At 53.6% G+C, this 17,310-nt stretch overlaps 6 protein-coding genes across 6 annotated transcripts; 3 read left to right on the top strand and 3 right to left on the bottom strand.

The window, feature by feature from the left end:
• Positions 1-2: 2 nt before the first annotated feature.
• Positions 3-3,364, bottom strand: SNOG_10020 (hypothetical protein; the record flags this gene model as incomplete). Its single annotated transcript, XM_001800251.1, has 1 exon — positions 3-3,364. The coding sequence occupies one exon, from the start codon at positions 3,362-3,364 to the stop codon at positions 110-112; it is 3,255 nt and encodes a 1,084-aa protein (XP_001800303.1). The 3' UTR covers positions 3-109.
• Positions 3,365-3,935: 571 nt separating this feature from the next.
• On the top strand, positions 3,936-4,248 carry SNOG_10019 (hypothetical protein; the record flags this gene model as incomplete). Its single annotated transcript, XM_001800250.1, has 2 exons — positions 3,936-4,064; positions 4,087-4,248. 2 exons carry the CDS (start codon positions 3,936-3,938, stop codon positions 4,246-4,248), a joined length of 291 nt encoding a protein of 96 aa, XP_001800302.1.
• A 1,702-nt stretch (positions 4,249-5,950) lies between these two features.
• Positions 5,951-8,794, bottom strand: SNOG_10018 (hypothetical protein; the record flags this gene model as incomplete). Its single annotated transcript, XM_001800249.1, has 2 exons — positions 8,652-8,794; positions 5,951-8,373 (listed from the first exon to the last, which is right to left on the bottom strand). Exon 2 carries the CDS (start codon positions 7,991-7,993, stop codon positions 5,951-5,953), a length of 2,043 nt encoding a protein of 680 aa, XP_001800301.1. The 5' UTR covers positions 7,994-8,373; positions 8,652-8,794.
• A 1,324-nt stretch (positions 8,795-10,118) lies between these two features.
• Positions 10,119-12,886, top strand: SNOG_10016 (hypothetical protein; the record flags this gene model as incomplete). Its single annotated transcript, XM_001800248.1, has 6 exons — positions 10,119-10,143; positions 10,192-10,584; positions 10,632-11,243; positions 11,447-11,611; positions 11,663-11,743; positions 11,790-12,886. The coding sequence occupies 6 exons, from the start codon at positions 10,119-10,121 to the stop codon at positions 12,884-12,886; spliced, it is 2,373 nt and encodes a 790-aa protein (XP_001800300.1).
• A 149-nt stretch (positions 12,887-13,035) lies between these two features.
• On the bottom strand, positions 13,036-14,084 carry SNOG_10015 (hypothetical protein; the record flags this gene model as incomplete). The annotated part of the gene is made up of 2 exons (XM_001800247.1): positions 13,036-13,872; positions 13,929-14,084. 2 exons carry the CDS (start codon positions 14,082-14,084, stop codon positions 13,036-13,038), a joined length of 993 nt encoding a protein of 330 aa, XP_001800299.1.
• A 532-nt stretch (positions 14,085-14,616) lies between these two features.
• Positions 14,617-17,060, top strand: SNOG_10014 (hypothetical protein; the record flags this gene model as incomplete). Its single annotated transcript, XM_001800246.1, has 6 exons — positions 14,617-14,992; positions 15,043-15,140; positions 15,189-16,052; positions 16,100-16,436; positions 16,487-16,718; positions 16,766-17,060. 6 exons carry the CDS (start codon positions 14,617-14,619, stop codon positions 17,058-17,060), a joined length of 2,202 nt encoding a protein of 733 aa, XP_001800298.1.
• Between the last annotated feature and the right edge of the window lie 250 nt (positions 17,061-17,310).

Here is a 17,310-nt window from a genome sequence, read left to right as displayed (position 1 = left end):
AGAACGCAATATATCGATCGTACTCGCTATGCTCCCAGCACCGTCATCATTAGAAACTACACGCCCTAAACCCTCATTTCGTCTAATCACAACCCTTCACATCTCACATCTACTTCCTAAATAACTTCCCCAACCCCTTCTTCTTATCGCCCTCGCGCTCCTTCTCCTCCCTATCATCCGCCGCACGCTCATCCTTCGTCGGAATGCGCGGCTGTTCTGCAAACCGAATCCCCGGCGTCCTCGCCGCGGGCGTAGTTTTCTGTTCCGAGTGCGTGCCACGCCCAGTTTCCATGGGATCACCGCCTTCCTCCCCTTCGCTATCGGATTCGGGGGAGTCGTCGTCGCCAACGCCGAGCGCGCCGAGACGGCGTTTGCGCTCGGCTGCGGTTTCCCCTTCGAAGCCCTTCTCAGCTTCGGGCGAGTGGGATTGTTTGCGGCGGGTGATCGGCGCGGAGGGGGATGTTGAACCGGAAAGGGCGGCGAGGCGGCGTCGGCGCTCGGCGGGGGATTCTTCTTCCGATTCGTTCTCGGCGGAGTCTGGGGCTGGCTGGGCTTGTTGTGATGCTTCCCGTCGTCGGCGCTGAGCGGCAGTCTCGCTCTTGCCCTGGTCCATGGAGTAGTTTTGGATGTCTTGGTGTACGGAGTGGAATGGCACATCCTCGTTGTTGCTGTCGACGAGTGTCAGTCCTGTGGGACCACGAGGTCGACCCTCCTCGTTGGCTGCAGGAGATTCAATCTTCTGGATCTCAGCTTCGCCCTCCTCGCCAACAACGGCAGGGATTTTCGCCTTCGTGGAAACCGCTGCCTTTCGCTCCAACTCCTTGTGCTCCTTTGCATCCTCATGCGCTGCGTCCTTGACAGCCTCGGGAGCGTTGCTGTTCTCGACGAACTTGGCTCGCGCTTTGGGGTCCATTTGAGACATTTGCGTGATGAACTCCATCTTGCTCATCCTGCGGCCACCCGCCGTGACGGTAAATCGAAGGAGATCATCGTCCTCATCATCAGCTGCTGGCTTCTTTTTCTTCTTCTCTTCCGCACCCTGGCTGTTCGAAGGTCCACTATCATGCGTCGGTACGCCCAATTGTGTACCCATCCTTTTCAAGCTTTGAATAGCACGACTAGTACCACCAGCCATAGAAGCCCCACGTTGTGTTTCCGGTCGTTTGTCCTTCTTCTGCGATGGAATATCGTACTTCTTGATGACCTCTCCATCTCCGTCTTCCACAATGATTGTGTTACCAAACTGGTACGCGAGGGCAGGTCCACGGCTTTGCGCAGGCTTGGGCTTTGCGGCATCGTCTCCCTTCTGGTGATGCCCAGAGAAGCTCTGCATACGCTTACGCCAGGTCTTGTGGGGGTGCTCGGCAGCATCCACAGCCTTGCCTGGGGCTTTCTCAACTGCTCCACCATGCTCTTTCTGCGCTACACCACCTTCCACATCTTCGTCGCTCAGTAAATCAGCAGCTTCCTGTCGGTCGTGTGCATCCCTTTCTCTGCCATGATGACCACTGTCATCCATGACCTCCAGAACATTACCCTCCCTGTCTTCGATCACAGTCTGGTGGCCTTCTTGGTAAATCTCCTCCTCTGGAAACTGCTTCTTCATCTTCTCCTTGCCACTGTTAGAACTGTCGCTGGAAACAGCTGTGGTATCAGCAAACGTGTCGGTATCTTGATCAGGAGAACCTGAATCAGCCTTCTCCTCATCGCGCCTCCTGTTCGGACCAATGGCCGATGCCGAGATAGGGCCACCTGGTCCTCGACCGGCATCCCACTTGCTCTTGCGATTCGTTGGGCGACGGGAGCTTGATCGGCTTGGGTTATCTTCCTCCTTTTGCCGGCGTAAGAAGTTTCCAGCATACCCTGGGGGTGGAAGTAAACCAGTCCCTGTCGCTTCAGCCTTCTCATCGAACGACGATTCGGACATTCTGCGACCAGACATTGAGGTTTTGGAGCGTGATTGAATGCGAGGTAAGCGGTCCATCCAGCCTGGGCCATCCTCGTTCGCTTGGGTGTATGAAAGAGAAATGGTAAGCGTGTTGATGCGCTTACCTAGAGTAAAGACCGCGATGGAACTGCCGTGAACAATGATACTGACGATGACCAAGAAGCACGTAATGGGCCAGATCATTTCGATGATGTTGAGATGCTCAAAGCCCTCCGGTGGCAGTTCGGCAAGTGGTGTTGTCGACTCTGTCTCAAGCTCGGCCCTAGCAAGAATAGCGACGAAAAGACCACCAACACCGATAGGCCCAAAGTGGCCAGCAAACGAAGCTTCGCGCCACGTTTTGATGTCTGGAATGACAGGTTTGAGCATGAGCATGATCGGTATGCGACGAAAGAAGAGGACCAGTAAGCCCAGAACGACCAATCGCCATGGTGTAAGTCCAATAATGTCAGGCGCGTTGAACTGCTCCCAAGGAATGATGGCGCCAAAGTAGACGAAAAAGGCCAAGTTGATGAGCAAATCGATAACGTTGGAAACGTGCGACTCCTCTGTCTTTTCGAGAAACCATCCATCGTTGGAAAAGCCTACACCGCACGCAAATCCCACCAGTAAATCGTCCATGCCTAACAAGGATCCAGAGCCAGCGCAGAAAAGTGCCAAGACGAAATAGAAGACGAGGAAACTCTCTCGATCAATCAGGTCCTTCTCGTGAGCCCATCGAATAGCACGACGTGCGGCATAGCCAACCATGACTCCGAAGAAGGCGCCGAACAAACACTCGTACAAGATGGTGTAGCAGAACCAGTGGAAGAAAACCTTGTCAGCATCTGGGCGGTATCGAATGAGGTAGATGGCCAAGTAGACGAACGGGAAAGCCATGCCGTCGTTGCATCCGGATTCTGCTGACAGTAAATCTCGCAAATGCTTGGGCACTCGCTTTGCGAACTTTCCCTTTCCAACGACGGATGAAGCCAGGACAGGGTCAGTAGCAGTAACGCAGGCGGCGATACACAGACTGTCAAGCCAGTTAAGATGAGAGCTGAATAGACCCCAGATGAACAGACTAGTGATTAGCCACCCAAATGTCATGACCGGAATCAGCAACAGCGAGACGGATCTCCAGTGCTTCTCCATGTATGCCCTGGGCAACTCGACACCAACGGCGAAACATTGTACAACCAGGACGATACGCGAGAACTCGAGGGTGATGAGATCAACATTGCCCCAGGATCCCGGATCTATCAAGTTCGCGGCGTGTGGTCCGAATATGATTCCGCATAGCGTAGCTACTGTAGCTTCACCAATGTACAGGCGCTCCTTGATGACCGAGGAGCACAGCATAAACAGGCTGGTGAAGCCGCCAAGGATGATGTACACCAAGTGCGGCTTGGTAATGGAGAGATGTTCCCACGCCATGTTGTTGTTTGGGGTTGTCCCGGGTAAACGGCAATCCTGCAGTCGTGCCTAGATATGCTTCTGCTTATGGAAAGCTTGTGCAGTGGGTACGAGCGAAACAACACCCTAGGGGTTGCGTTTGCGCAGTTTATTGATCGTTCGTTATCGACTCAAGCGAGAGGTCGTGTTAGGTAGGGAGGAGAGTAGAGGCCTCAAAGCCGTCGGGCTGTTGAGATGGATCGGACGTGGGAGAATGCAGTGTCGAGACCGGATGCATGTATTTCGCAGGTGCGCCCAGTCGCCGCTCCCTAATGCCCTAGTTGGCGTAAAGTTTTGGCTCTTGTCGAAGAAACCGGTGGATTTTGTGGGGAAAGGCGCGAACGGGTCCTATCTGGAACCTGTAGGGACGAGTGAGTGGTAGCCCAGATGCAGAGTGTTGAGAAACCCAAGAGATTTCGCGCAAGCTTACAGGATCCCAAGTTGTGCTCGGCACGATGCTTGGAAGTGAAAAGCTCAATCGTGGGCGCAAACTGCCTTTGCCTTTTGGGTCGCGCTTAGCAGTCTCCCAAACTTTGTCTCGGTCGAGACAACAATGGCGCGTTCCGTTTGCGAAGCCGTGTCTTCAGGCTCAGTCGCACACCCAATGCGCGTCGTGGAGAATACAGCAGAAACAACTGCGACGACTGCGAGAGATGGCAGAGGGCAGACAAGGCGGAGGACCGTTGCCGAGTAATTGATGCTAGTCTCTTGGTATGCCCTTGGCTGTCGTAATCGCTGCACGCCAGATATCGGCGAATCGCGCGCCACCTGAAGCCGCCGCAGATGCCCTTTTGCCAGTACAAGGCGCAACAACGACGGATAACGACGATGCTGTCTGGCAGAGAACCGACACGCAGGACCACTAGGAACTGTCAACCCGTCATGAAGTCGTTGGGACCGTTTCACTCTCTCCACCAAAACATCAGCCGCGGCGGAGATGCAGCGCTTTCCGATTGGCAGGGCCTCCCCAACACCCAGCCGCACCTCAGATATCGTGCCCGCGCCCACGTGCAGCTAATCTCTTCAGAGCAAACATGTCCAGCTGACAAAGACGCTGCAGTTTCTCTGTCACATGATCACATGATGTGTGATATCTATGCAGCGCTCTGCAAGAACATGCACCCATGCCTGTCGACAAGACTTCTGTCAGCGATTTGCGGTGGGGTAATCTGCGCTCGAGTGCAGCATCATCGGAGCCGGTGCGGAGATCTTCTCATCCATTGTGAGTCGTCGAGACGAGGCCCAGTTGCTGATTAACTACCTCCATCTCTGTTGAGAATTGATGTTGCTCCGAGTTCGTTCAGAATCCAGCCTCACTTCCAGTGGATCCGATGTGGGGTATCTATAAGCGAAGAGGCGTGAACCATGTCAGGACTTCATTCTGGCGGTGAAGCTCGGTCGGCTGCACTCGAGCAATCCACGCGAAGGTAAACCCCTCAAATCCTTGGGGAGGATGCAGATATACGTGGCTACGCACAGCGATCACCGTGGCGGTAAGCGTCGCGGTACAAACCGCAAAAATCAATAATCGTGTATCGCGATCTACGTCTGGGCAACCTCAAATGCAACACAACTTTCATATCGACAAGTCTAGAGTGTAGTGTACAAGTGAATGCTTTCACAACTTTCAAGTATGAGACAGTAGCATGGTGTTTAAATACCATCACCGAAAAGAAAGCTTCACGTAGTCCAAAAGTCAATTCGTATCTTGTACTGCATAGGATCGACTCGACCCATGCACCAAAACATAACAAACCCACGCGCTACCACAAACACGCGCCCTGTTCCTTACACCCCCAACCCTCCAAATCTAGACCCGCAGATCCCCTATACCACCGCGCATCAATGCAAAAAATGAGGCTGAGCGTCGTCTCCCTTGGGCATCAAGTCGACTAGAAAGTCTCACCGAAGAAAGAAGAAAAGAAAATCTCCGCTGCGCTTCAACACGTTCCCCGAAAATCTCCACCCACGTCACCGCTCCTTCGTCGTTACTGACACGCCGGCCCATCCCAGTAATGTCTACCAGGATCGCCGTGGTTCGAAGAAAGGGGATCGTGCAGTATCCGTGCTGAAACGCTGGATGGTAGAGTTGCCGGAAACTTGGAAGCTCGAGCTTGGTTGTATCGGATGGTTAGCTTGCATCATGAGTTAGCTGTTGCATCGAGGACTTTATGTTGGAAGTGTGAATGTTGAATTGTTGAATGTTTGATGTATTGAGTGTATATGTGGTTCGAACTATGTACAAACGCTTGATAGAATAGCGTGTGTCGCTTGATTTGTATGTAGACGCCGATTGTACGCCAGGGGTGCTCCAGCTACCCGTCAGAAACATGAGCAAACAGCATAGCTAGCAGTAGTAAATAATGCGATAGACGAATTCATGCCCTCGAAGACGTTTTACCCATGCTCCAGATTTCCGCACCGGGATGTTCCCAAAAAACATGCAAAACATCTGTCTAAAAGCGCTGTATCTTGAAAAAAATGGCATGTTGGAAATGAAATATATGTACCGAAACCATGATGCATGTCTCATGTCGTCATAAAATATAATGGTGGTGGTCGTGGTACTTAATGTCCGACAGGGAGCCACGTTCTTCTTTCGTCCATGCTTCTGTTCGTGCGGCCACCAGGGGTCAAGGGAATCTCAACACGAGCTCGATCATTGCGCTCGGGGTCGCTGTCGTCATCGTATGCGTCCGAGAGTCGTGAGAAGTAATCTGCGAGACCGCTGGTGGGTGATGCGATGGTCTCGTATAGAGGAGGCGGAGTCTCTAGAGGTGGGGGCGGCTCTTCCTCGCTGAATGCTGGCGGGTTAAAGGACGGGACTCGCATTAGGTGAATAGGTCTTTGTACAGTTGAGTCGGTCGGTCCGCCAATGTGTGCAGCTTGTGGTCGTGCGAGTTGGGGTGTGGGAATGTTTGCTGCTTCTGAGTTGTTTCGCGATCGGCCCATCGAGCTTAGTGTTGGCACAAAGCCGGTGGGAGAGGTTCGCCGCACCGGGGCGTTGGGGCATCCGCATTCGGGTACTCGTGTGCCACCAAGTACAGGCTCAGGTGACGAATATGCCGGGAGTGCTGTATTCGCTTGTGTCGCCTGGCAGGATAAAATGTGGAAAGGTGAGTCGATGGAGATCTCAAAGTGGCGTCTCTTAGTGGGATCAGTTGCATCGGGTTTTGACAGTCGCATTACAAGCTGATGAACAATTAGCGTGGAAATCTCTGAGCTGTTTGGATGAAATACCTTGATCCAGTGATGTACCTGAATGTTCTGGTACGTGGTATCAAAGTGTAACCTGTGCGCCTTTTCCTTTTCACGTAGATTATGGCAGCTTGGTAGTTGCACGTTGAACTCCATCTCAGTGGGACCGACATTGGCGTCCCCACCAAGGTTACCCAAGAGATTGGTCGAGTCCTGCACCTGGACATCCTCGCCACGCGCAGCGGCAGCTCTTTGATCGTATGGAACCCCTCCTCCCGACACTATCCGCATTGTGCTACCGGGAAATGTGCTAGTTGGTGGACCGTCTGCCCGCTTCTCGAACAACTGGACTTTACGGACGGGCTCCATTCGATGAACACGCTTGTTGTTGCAGAAGTATTCGACATTCTCTGTAACGAAGACCTTGATGCGGTGACATTGCACTTTGGCAAGTGGCGTAAGCTTGAATGCAATGGGAACTTGTGCGCCCAGAGGGAACGATTTTCCAGAAATGACAATGTCGTAGTGTAATTGGTCCTCCCAGCTACGGCTGATAGCAATGGGCTCGACTTGCTCCAATGAGCCCTCGGATGGGGCGCGGATGAGTGTGACCTCCTTGGTCCCGACAAGATTGGTACGGAATGCTCCAGCCCGCTCGACTGTCGCCTCTAGCTCATACTTGACAGAACCAAGGTCGACGTCGATAGTCTCAGGGAGATGGCTGTCCAATGGGAGCTCGAAGTTGTATGTGTACTCGCCCGCATTGAATGTCCTGTACCCCTTCTGTGCGACCGATGGTCCGCCAGATGGGGTTTCACCTTTGCCGAAGCTTCGCGATTGGTTGACCTGGAGTGACAGACGCTTCGCTTCCCTGGTCGTCAAGTTCAGCGAGGAGTTGTTTGGCGAACCGCCGAGACCGCCGGTACTTTTGTACAAATCCACACGATCTGCGCCGGTACCAGTTTCCGCCGTGGGAAATTGTGAGTTGAAGAATGGCCAAGTGTGGCTCATCAAAATGTCGAGTTCCTCGAATTCAACCTTTTTTGGCGGAATGCCCTCCGGCCACTTGGTAAGGGCCTTGCCTCGGAACTTTAAAGTTATAGCCTTTAGTTTTGCGGGTTTCGAGATCTTGAGCACGAGCGTTCCACGCAACATTGCCGTATTCCGCTCAGAATTTTCATTTTGCTCAAACCCTCGCAGAAAGAGCACGGGCTCTGTGAGTGAGATGTTGACGTTGACGCCTCCGCCAGATGCCACAGGCTTTTCCTCGGGAAGGGTCTTGACACTGCTAATCATGCTTTTGGCCGATGCTCTTCCAGACGACCAAGGCGATTCTGAGAGAGATGGTCGAGGGACGGTTGGTGCGGTCATGGCACTGATTGCTCCAGTCGAGTTCCTGTTGCTAGACCTCATCTCCGTTTCTGCCGGCACCGCTCTTTCTGGGAAGGATGCCACAGAGTTTCTATTGCTGCTGGCCGTGCTTGTCGAAGATCGCGGCGTAGGTATGTCGCTAGCTTCTTTGCCGGAGGTGAAGCGATTGTCGATGAAGGATCGAAGGTAACGCTTCGCGCTTTCCCTAGGGCCCGCCAGCTTTTCGGTGAAGTAGGTTTTGCTGGTAGACTGACGTTTTTCGCGGCGGAAGAGGATGGGGTCGGGAGTGACGTGAGCGATGTGAATGCGGTGCGGCCGGCGATTGCGCCCTTGGTAGATGCCTCGACGAGCTGGTGAGGCGTCGAAGAGATGTTCTGGAATGTATCGTAGACGACCACGATCACTATATACGTTTTGGTATTCTGTCATAGCGAACAGCGGCGTCAGTTGGGGTCAATGGCAGGCTGTGCAATGCTCGACATGCGGCGGCTTGGTGACTTATAACGAAGCGAAGGTGTGCACGAATTAAACTATAGGCTTGTGCGACTCTGGAGAGTCATGAGAGGGGTACAAAGGGGACGCTGGTTACAGTAGCATAACCATGTCCCTGGTCGATGCTTTAGGACGGGGCACGTATATGTTGGGGGTATGCAAGACAAAGGCCCAAACGCGGTGAAGAGGAAATGAGACAGGGACTCACAGGTCAAGAGGGTATCAAAATGGAGTGCAGGGCATAGTAGATGTCAAATGTGTGATCGGCGACAGCTGTCGAAGGTAGTCTTGTGGAGCGGTCAGGGTGCCACTGGATCGGATGTGCACGGGAATTTCCCTGCTGGAAACGCAAATGCGCTGGCGTGGGTGAAGAGTGCTCAGTCAGGTTGTGACAACAGACGAATAGCAGGGACCACGGTAGTTTTGACCTGGAACCAGGCTAGCAGACAGGCATGTTACGAAGCCGAATGTCAGACCAAGACAGGGCGAGCGCACAGGCTGGCCGTTGGTGATTTGCAGGGAGTGGGCGGATGACGCGGAGTCGGGTGTGGTTGTAATGTTTCAGCGGGGTTCGCAGCGGTAACGTGCGATTCGGGCAGATGGTTTGCAATAGCGCAGCGGCCGCTCGTGGGTGCTCCAGTAATGGCAGCGTCAGTCGCGAGCGCACGTTAATAATGGTGCGTCAACAATGGTGACAAAGGCTGAGGTGTTGAGGAGCTTTCTCGGGCATAGGCTCCGCGCCGGCCAAAGCAAAACTCCTTTCCTAGGCGTGCTCGACAAGAGGGACGGTCGGATGCATTACATCATCTCGTGCACCAAAGCTCGATCATGGACTGGAATCTCTGCAGGGCTTCTCAGCACCATGGCCTGGAGCAGTCTAGCGACCGCATCCACGGCTGGTTCGGCAAGGTACTTGCGCAGCGCTCCGGCCAGCTTGCGCGGACAGCAACAGCTCGTACTAGACAAGACGGCTAAGCCTCACGGCGCGCAATGGTGACAAGTCGAGACGTGGTCAGCTACTCATCTCGAGACAAGTCATCTCTCACTGCGCCCATGCACCGAGTTTCCAGCTGCATCCATGTGCGCTCAAGTGAGGTGTTTCCTGTTTCTGAGCATGCAGCCCAATCTCGCAGCATGGTGCGGGACTAGTTTCTTCGTGCATGTTGGCAGACTGGCAGGTAGCGCGGGCGGATGTGACGATGCCTGCTTGGGATCAAAACAAAAAAATGTAGTTCCCGATGGCGTAATGATGTGCGTCCGGGGTGCTCAATTTGGAGGTCTGGAGAAGGATGCTGTGTGATCGCCGCACGTTGCGGTGTCGGCAGGCACATGAGCCGATGCCAACTCACATCTGAGTCCAAGAGATTAGAGGCCGTCATACTCGTCATAGTCATTGCACTCCTTATTTCCATGGCATAGCGCACGCAATCACGGTCGGCCTGACCTCGGCATGGGGCAGCAGAAATTGTCGTAGCGACGTAGCCACTCGGGCCTTTGTAGATCGTCAGGGAACGATCGCGCCGGGCGACAAGTCCAACCATGATGTTAGGCGATCGGGTGTGGCTTTGTGCACGTGACTTCGCTCCACCAGCGCCTTCCCCGCAACGCGCCTTAGCTCGTCGCGTCCGAAGCCTGCACACGACCATCGCGACTTTTGCGTGCGGCAACATCCGCGATGGAATCTCTAGATGGGGGATACCGTACGTCTCCAGGTGCTGCAAAAAGACCCATTGACTCACACGAAACAGGGACAAGCAACAAGCCCCTGAGCGGTGCAATCCTGTGCTGCACATCGATTGCCCCCGAGCAGCGCGTAAGTGCCCATTCATATCTACATGCTTCGTCTGACATCACATGCCAGTCAAACTTGGGCAACATTGGCGCAGACCTGGGCGCAACGATCAAGCTCGACCTCACCTCGGACGTAACCCACCTCATCGTCGGCAGCATCGACAGCAACAAATATCGCTATGTCGCCCGATCCAGAGAAGATGTCAAAGTGCTCTCGCCCGCGTGGCTCGAGGCCATGCGCGAGGTCTGGCTGGAAGGTCATGATGACTTGGACGTAGCTGCACTGGAAGAGGAGCATCGGGTGCCGACATTCTTCGGGCTCAAGATATGTCTGACGGGATTCGACAATCGTAAGGGAAGCACCACGCAGCCATGGCACAATGCTGACAAGGCATAGCCGAACAGCGACGATACATCCAGGAGACGGTGGACAAGAACGGAGCCGAGTACCATGGCGATCTCACCAAGGCCGTCACCCATCTCATCGCGGCCACCCCCACGGGCAAGAAGTACGAGCACGCGGTCAATTGGAGAATGAAAATCGTTTCGTTGGAATGGTTCCAGCAGAGTCTCGAGCGCGGCATGGTACTGGACGAGGCCTGCTACCATCCGACCATACCAGTCGAAGAAAGAGGCAAGGGCGCTTGGGACCGCAGAGAGTTCCCGCCTGCGCCTGCGAGTGCGAAGCGCGCAAGAGAATCAGAACCCAGTCAGGCGCTCAATCCGTTCCGAAGGAAACTTCGACGCTCGGCCAGTACAAGACTGGGTAGCCAGAGCGCGGAGCTATGGGCCGGCATCACTGCAGCAACCACAGAAAGACAGCAAGACAATGGAGACGATTGGACCGAAGACCTCGATAAGCAGGATACACCACGAGAGCATGCGCCCGCAATACATCCGCACGATTCGATAATCCCTGAAAATGATGCACGCGCCGATGCAGACCCTGCGAAAGATCATCACTTAGTCGCATTACCATCCCGACAGTCACACAACGATATCGCCCAAGGTGTTTTTGCAGGACGCATTGTCTTTCCCCATGGCTTCGACGAAGAAAAGGTAATTGTGTCACGAAAAGAGTCTAGATTTTTCTGACAGCTCGCTAGACCAACATTCTGCGGCAACACTTGCAAGACAAGGGCGCTCATGTTCCCCAAAGTTCCGAACTTAACGCTCTTGCCCTGGATGACCTCAGAAGCGGTTTTCTTGTAGTTCCGCATGACGCTCAAGTCGACCTCACATCTGTTCCGGAACGAGCCGGATCGGTGCTGAGCCTGGTCACTAATTGGTGGGTGGAGCGATGTCTGTACGGGAAGCGACTAGTCGACCCCGCAGACGACATTCTCAGCAGGCCATTCGATAAGCACAGCATTAGTGGTGAGTGCTAGCGATGAAGGTTTTGTGATTCAATAACGCTGACGTCGACAGGGTTTGCTGGCCTCACGATCAACTCCACTGCTTTCGTCGGCATCGAGCTTCTCCATGTGACAAAAGTTGTTGCCCTTATGGGTAAGACACTAACTCTGCGTGTACCCGCTAGTCTAACATCCGCTAGGAGCAACATATGATGAGCAGCTTTCTGCCAAGACCTCGGTGATCGTCTGCAATACACTAGAACCAAATGCTCAAAAACTCAAATTTGCTACTGATCGGCGCATCCCAGCTGTCCACGCGACATGGCTGTGGGACTGTCTGCGATATGGTCAGCTGCAACAGTTTGGCAAGTACCAGCTCAACACGTTGGCGCCGCCTCAGCCGCACAAGCCGAAGGCGAAACCTCAGTCGTCAACTGAAGTAGCTACGGCAAGGTTGTCTACGGCAGAGAGCTTCGAGCTTCAGCAGAAGAAAGCGCAGGCTGCAAAGAAGGGCAAAAAGCCCCGGGGCCCACAGAAGCCTCGAGCTCTCGATCTCGCGCCCTCTGTAGACCCAACACCTGCATCAATAAATGATGCAATAACGAACTCCGGCACTCATACTAGTCATGAAAACCACGATGAAGAGGAAGCACCGATACCTGGTCTTGATGGCTCGGCTTCGATGCCGTTGCGGGACATCAGTGCAAACTCGTCTCGTCGTCCATCAACCACCTCAATAGATTCAAAATCTGCATCAAGACAGCGTAGTTCTTCAGCGGAGTCACTGATAAGACCAGCAGCCCAGCGCAAGACTAGAGCGACAAAAGAGCCAACACCTGACTCTGTGATCCCCGCAGATACTGAGCCAGCAGCCCCACCACCACAAGAGGAACCACCAGAAGAGAAGGACTATTCTGACATTTTAGCGCAACTACGGGCAAGTCGTAAGCCATTGCCTTCACCAGCTGATGCGAATGCTTCCACTCGCCGGAGAGGACGCAGACAACTCGGCCGGGCTACATCGACTCGCTCGAACGACTCTACTGCCGATAGCTCTGGACAACTCAATCTCGATGGCGACGATGACAAAGAGCAGGCACAGGAGTATCAGCCCAGCCAAGAGTTAGGCTGGGACTCACCCGGCGCTGCGAAAGCGAGGGAGCAGATGATCAAGCGGTTGGGTGGTAAAGTGACAGAGACGAGTGTGAGAGTAGAAGGTATCGGTGTTGTTCGAGACGTTGCGAGCGAAAACGCGGGCGGGAGAATGCCGCGGAAACGACGAGAGAAGGGATTCTAACTATGTTATATGTGGTCGGTCTTTCGCACAAGAGTCTTTTTTGCATAGCGAGCGTCACGGAGCACAACAACCGGCGTCATGTCATATATACACTGCATCATACAGGCGTTACTATCTCATAATACACCCTACCATCAAACCTCACACAATCACAGTCCATAAGTAACCTTCAATCTCCTCTCCAAATGCTCCTTTGCAGTAATAACCCCCTCATCCCCACTCTCAATCCCCAACCTTTCCCTCTGCCCTTCCAACTCCTCCCTCCCCTTATCCCCAAACGCCCTAATTACCCGACTCTCCACCCCTTCCAAGCGCACTTCATCCCCCGGATGGCAGAAATACGCCATGCTATACCTCTCCTCGCCGCCCCCAAACGTCACTCGGTGCACCGTCGACTTGAGCATCCCGTTCGTCCAGTAACACAGCAGATCCCCGATATTCACTAGAATTGGGGGAGAGGAAGGGGAGGGGGAGGGGGATGGATCGACAGGCACACTAGTCCATCCAGACGGTGTGAGCAGTTCGAGGCCAGCTTGGCCCGGGAGACGGAAGAGCAGGGTCAAGCTGCCGTAATCCGAGTGCGCGCCTGCACGGATCGATGTCGGTGATGCAGAGGATGTTTTGGGATAGTACAACATGCGGAAAATCGTGCCGCTCTTGCTTTCCTCGTCATGTCGAGAGGCAAAGTAATCTTCCTCAGACACCTCGAGCGCGGTGCCGAGCAGCGACAGGATAGATACACATAGCGCGTGGCAGGACTTTTGGAAACGCGTTATCAATTCGGTGTGCGAGGACAATGGGGCTGGGAGGGGTTGCAGACACGGATGCGGAGGGCCGATGTTAAATGCTTCCTTGGGGTCGGAGGTCTGCGCGTCCAGGGCTTCGCCGGACATGCGCACCCAGCCGCGGTTGGGGCCGCCAGCGGAGGGGGTGTGGATTGCGTAGGCGGACTTTTGGGAGAAGGGGGTTGAGAAGAAGGATTTTGACTGGAAGCACCGTGTCAACTAAGACATAAAATGCAAACTCAGGGGTGGAAGCGCACAAGAGAGAACATTTCGTCAATGTCTTTTTGAGGGATGGTTCTACCATCATTCTTGATGAAGAGGAAGCCGTGGGTTGAGGCTGCGGAGAGGACTTGTTGGGCGACTTCTGGGGAGGGGGAGGAGATATCAATGACGGGGATAGTTGATTGGGACATGATTAATTGTGGAGATGCGGTGATAGGATGACAATGAGAGAGATGCAGGAGATGAGAAGAAGGACTGTGGAAGAAGTTTGGATGTGATTTCTGGAGATAAGCGGGGTGAGGTGTGATAGAATGTTTGCCGGTACAATTTGTTATCCGAATTTGTTTTTACCAGGTCTAACGAGTACTATGTTTCCTGATTGATATCGACATAGGTCTTGTTCAAGTGTCAGACTTGTTGTGCGGCTGCATGCAGCGGTCCTTCCATGTTTGTACCTGGAGCTAGTGGCGAAAGCGGTAAGATCGAACGGGAGCGCTACGTTACGGGTGCCAAGACCGAGTTTGGTGTCGGAGGGAGCTCCAATTCCCCAAACTTCCCAGCTTCTCGAAATTCCCCGCAGTGAAACAGAACAGCTGTCCTTCACCTACCAGCAGTCACGATACCTTCGAACATACCGCCACAATCAACCGCCTGCCCGGACATTCTTACCCCGCGACGATTTTCTAGAAGCCCACACTCAGACACTCGCACGCGAGGCTCAGCATGATTCGCGACTTTGAGCAGTGGAATGCCAACATTGGCGAGCTGTCAGAGCTGCAGGAACTTTCGGGATGCCGTGTAGGAGTAGAAGCCGCCGATTACCTCACGAACCGCATTCTCAACTCCCCCCGCGCAAAAGAGCCGCTCGTACCAGCGCTTGGAGGCCTTCCGCTGGCGCTACAGCAACATATCGAGGAAGATCTGGAGGCGTTCAAGAGAGAAGGCATAGAGCCTTGGTTCGTCTTCAGCGGGCTGGACATCACAAAGCAGGACGAGCCATTCCGACAAAAGCAAGATGAGGCATTAGTTAACGCCAATGCATGGAATCTTTACGACACTCATCAGGCGGAAGCCTCAGTGTCTAAGTTCGGCGAATCAGGTGAGAGAGAGAAGGAACAGTACTCTTCAACAGTAGCTGATAATTCGTAGCATATGTCACAGCCGAAGATCTCTTCCCCGCGCTCCAGGCCATCCTCACCAAGCACGAGCTTCGCTTCACCGTCGCACCCTACAGCGCATGGGCCCAGGTACATTCAACACGGCCGTGCGAACTTCGGATGACTGACAACACATAGCTGGCATACATGGAGCGCACGGGCTTCTGTGCGGCCATCTCTGGTTCCTCAGACATCCTGCTCTTCGAATGCGACAAGATCATCACATCATGGGATTTTGAGGAGAATCAATTCCGCTGGACGAAGCGGTCAAAATGCATCAGCGACCTCGAGAGGTTTGCCAACAACGGCACCGTCACGGAGGACATATTTGTGGATGCCCTCCTACTCGCCGGCACACCTTTCCTTCCCACGTTACCGAACCTCAACTCGCCGAACAGGACAGACCTCCTGAAACCACACGGCGCTATCAAGATGATCATGAGCATGAGCAACGGCAAGTCGGGCCACTCAGTCGTCATCAACAACCACGACGATCCGCGCTTCAAGCAGATGGAGTATGTGGACCGATACCAGAAAGCACGCTCTGCAGTCAGAAATCACCCAATCTACACAATCGAAGGCAAGATCGAACCTCTGGACACAAGTAGCATGCCCAACGATGCGGTCAACTATCTCCAATCAAGGCTGCCAGATGAGGTCTACCACTATCTCTCAGCAGGCCTGATCAACGCACGCGTGCTCCAATGGCGTACTACGTGTCACATATTCGATGTCCCACCCATGGATGGAGGCGACTCACCTGAGTACAGGACCCTGGTAAGCTCTAAGCTCACACCGTTACGGACATCGGCGATCAACCTGCTTTCGAGTTCGCTGCACAACTGGTACCGGCATAAGAATCTGGAGCAGAGGTGCTGGTTCTCGGACCCTGCAGCTGCGCCGCAGGAAATCCGCGTCGTTGGAACCCAAGATAATCTTGCGATTGTGGACACTTGGAATGTTAAAGAGGCAACGCTAAAGGACGCTGTCTCTAAACATGACGTAAGAAGCCACTTAAAACTTTTCAGTCACATACTTACAAATTGTAGGGACTTGGTCCCCTGGGTTCTGCCGTTCTCTCGCTACAAAATGCCGATTTTGCCGCAAAGACGGTATCGAAGAAGAACCCAGCTAGTCCGTTATCGACAACAGATGAGATCCTGTACAACTCGATATGGCGGTTCCTTGCTCTGCGCGAGTACGTTGACGCAAAGCACAACCTCACAGCATGGGGCAAAGTGCTTGCAGCTGCAATCTCCGGTCTGAAGGGTAAACCAGAGTTGGAAGATGCCGCCGTTGTAGCTGTCGAATTGTTGCGCATGGGTACACTTAACGCCGAGATCAATATGTTCCCGACCTACAATGGCGCACCAATGCGCGGTAGTAGTATGTCTGCACCTGCTCTTGGAGATTACAGGATGCTAATATCCACATAGCAAAAGATCAACAATACAACATGCTCGTGTCGAGAGTCGCTGGTCTGGGCGAGCTGAGACATAGGCCGATTGGCTTCACAGGACCACTGAGCCAACATTTACTCGGCTACAACTCCATCATAAACACCGTACGACAAACTCTCCGCGATCTCATCGAGGTCGCTTCAACGCACATGTTCTTGACAGGCTGCTGCAACCGATCTGCAGTCAACCTATCTCAGATCGCCGCGAAGTATGTCTTCTATCTCATCTCTTGTCGAACTCACTAACATGATACAGGCTTCCTTTCCTCCTCCCCAACAACTGTGCTCTCAGCATCGCCGTCAAATCCTACCTCGACGAACTCCTGAGCAACGACGCAAACCCCACCGCCCCAGACACGAAGGCCCGCGTTCTCGAAACCGCATCAACGCGCTACTTTCCACAATCCATTGACTTTAAAGGCGACTTGACCAAAGCGTTTGAGTTATGGGATGCCATCTACGAAGGAGTGAAGAATGGAGGTAGTGCAATCCCCGAGTCGAATAAGAAGTTCTGGACCGAGACGAATGAGTGGCTGGCTGCGAGGCGATAGGATGCCTCCAATCCCGTGGTCTCGCAGAGTCTGGAAGGTTGGGTGTTCGTCGAAGCATAGCCTCAATCAGAAGCGATCGTAGTAGCTGCATTGAGCGAAGACATCTTTCGTGTCAATCGCGCAACGCACGAAAGACGAATCAACTCCCTTCGTGTCTCAACAGTTTCTCAATTATCGTTCAATACTATTGCTGGCAGGTGCTATTATCTGCAATTCCTGTAGCGTTTGTGCCTTTGTTATCGTTCATCTT

The sequence above is a fragment of the Parastagonospora nodorum genome, assembly GCF_000146915.1.
Source record: "Parastagonospora nodorum SN15 chromosome Unknown scaffold_16, whole genome shotgun sequence".
Taxonomy (NCBI): Eukaryota; Fungi; Ascomycota; class Dothideomycetes; order Pleosporales; family Phaeosphaeriaceae; genus Parastagonospora; species Parastagonospora nodorum.
This window is presented reverse-complemented; position numbering and strand designations above follow the sequence as displayed.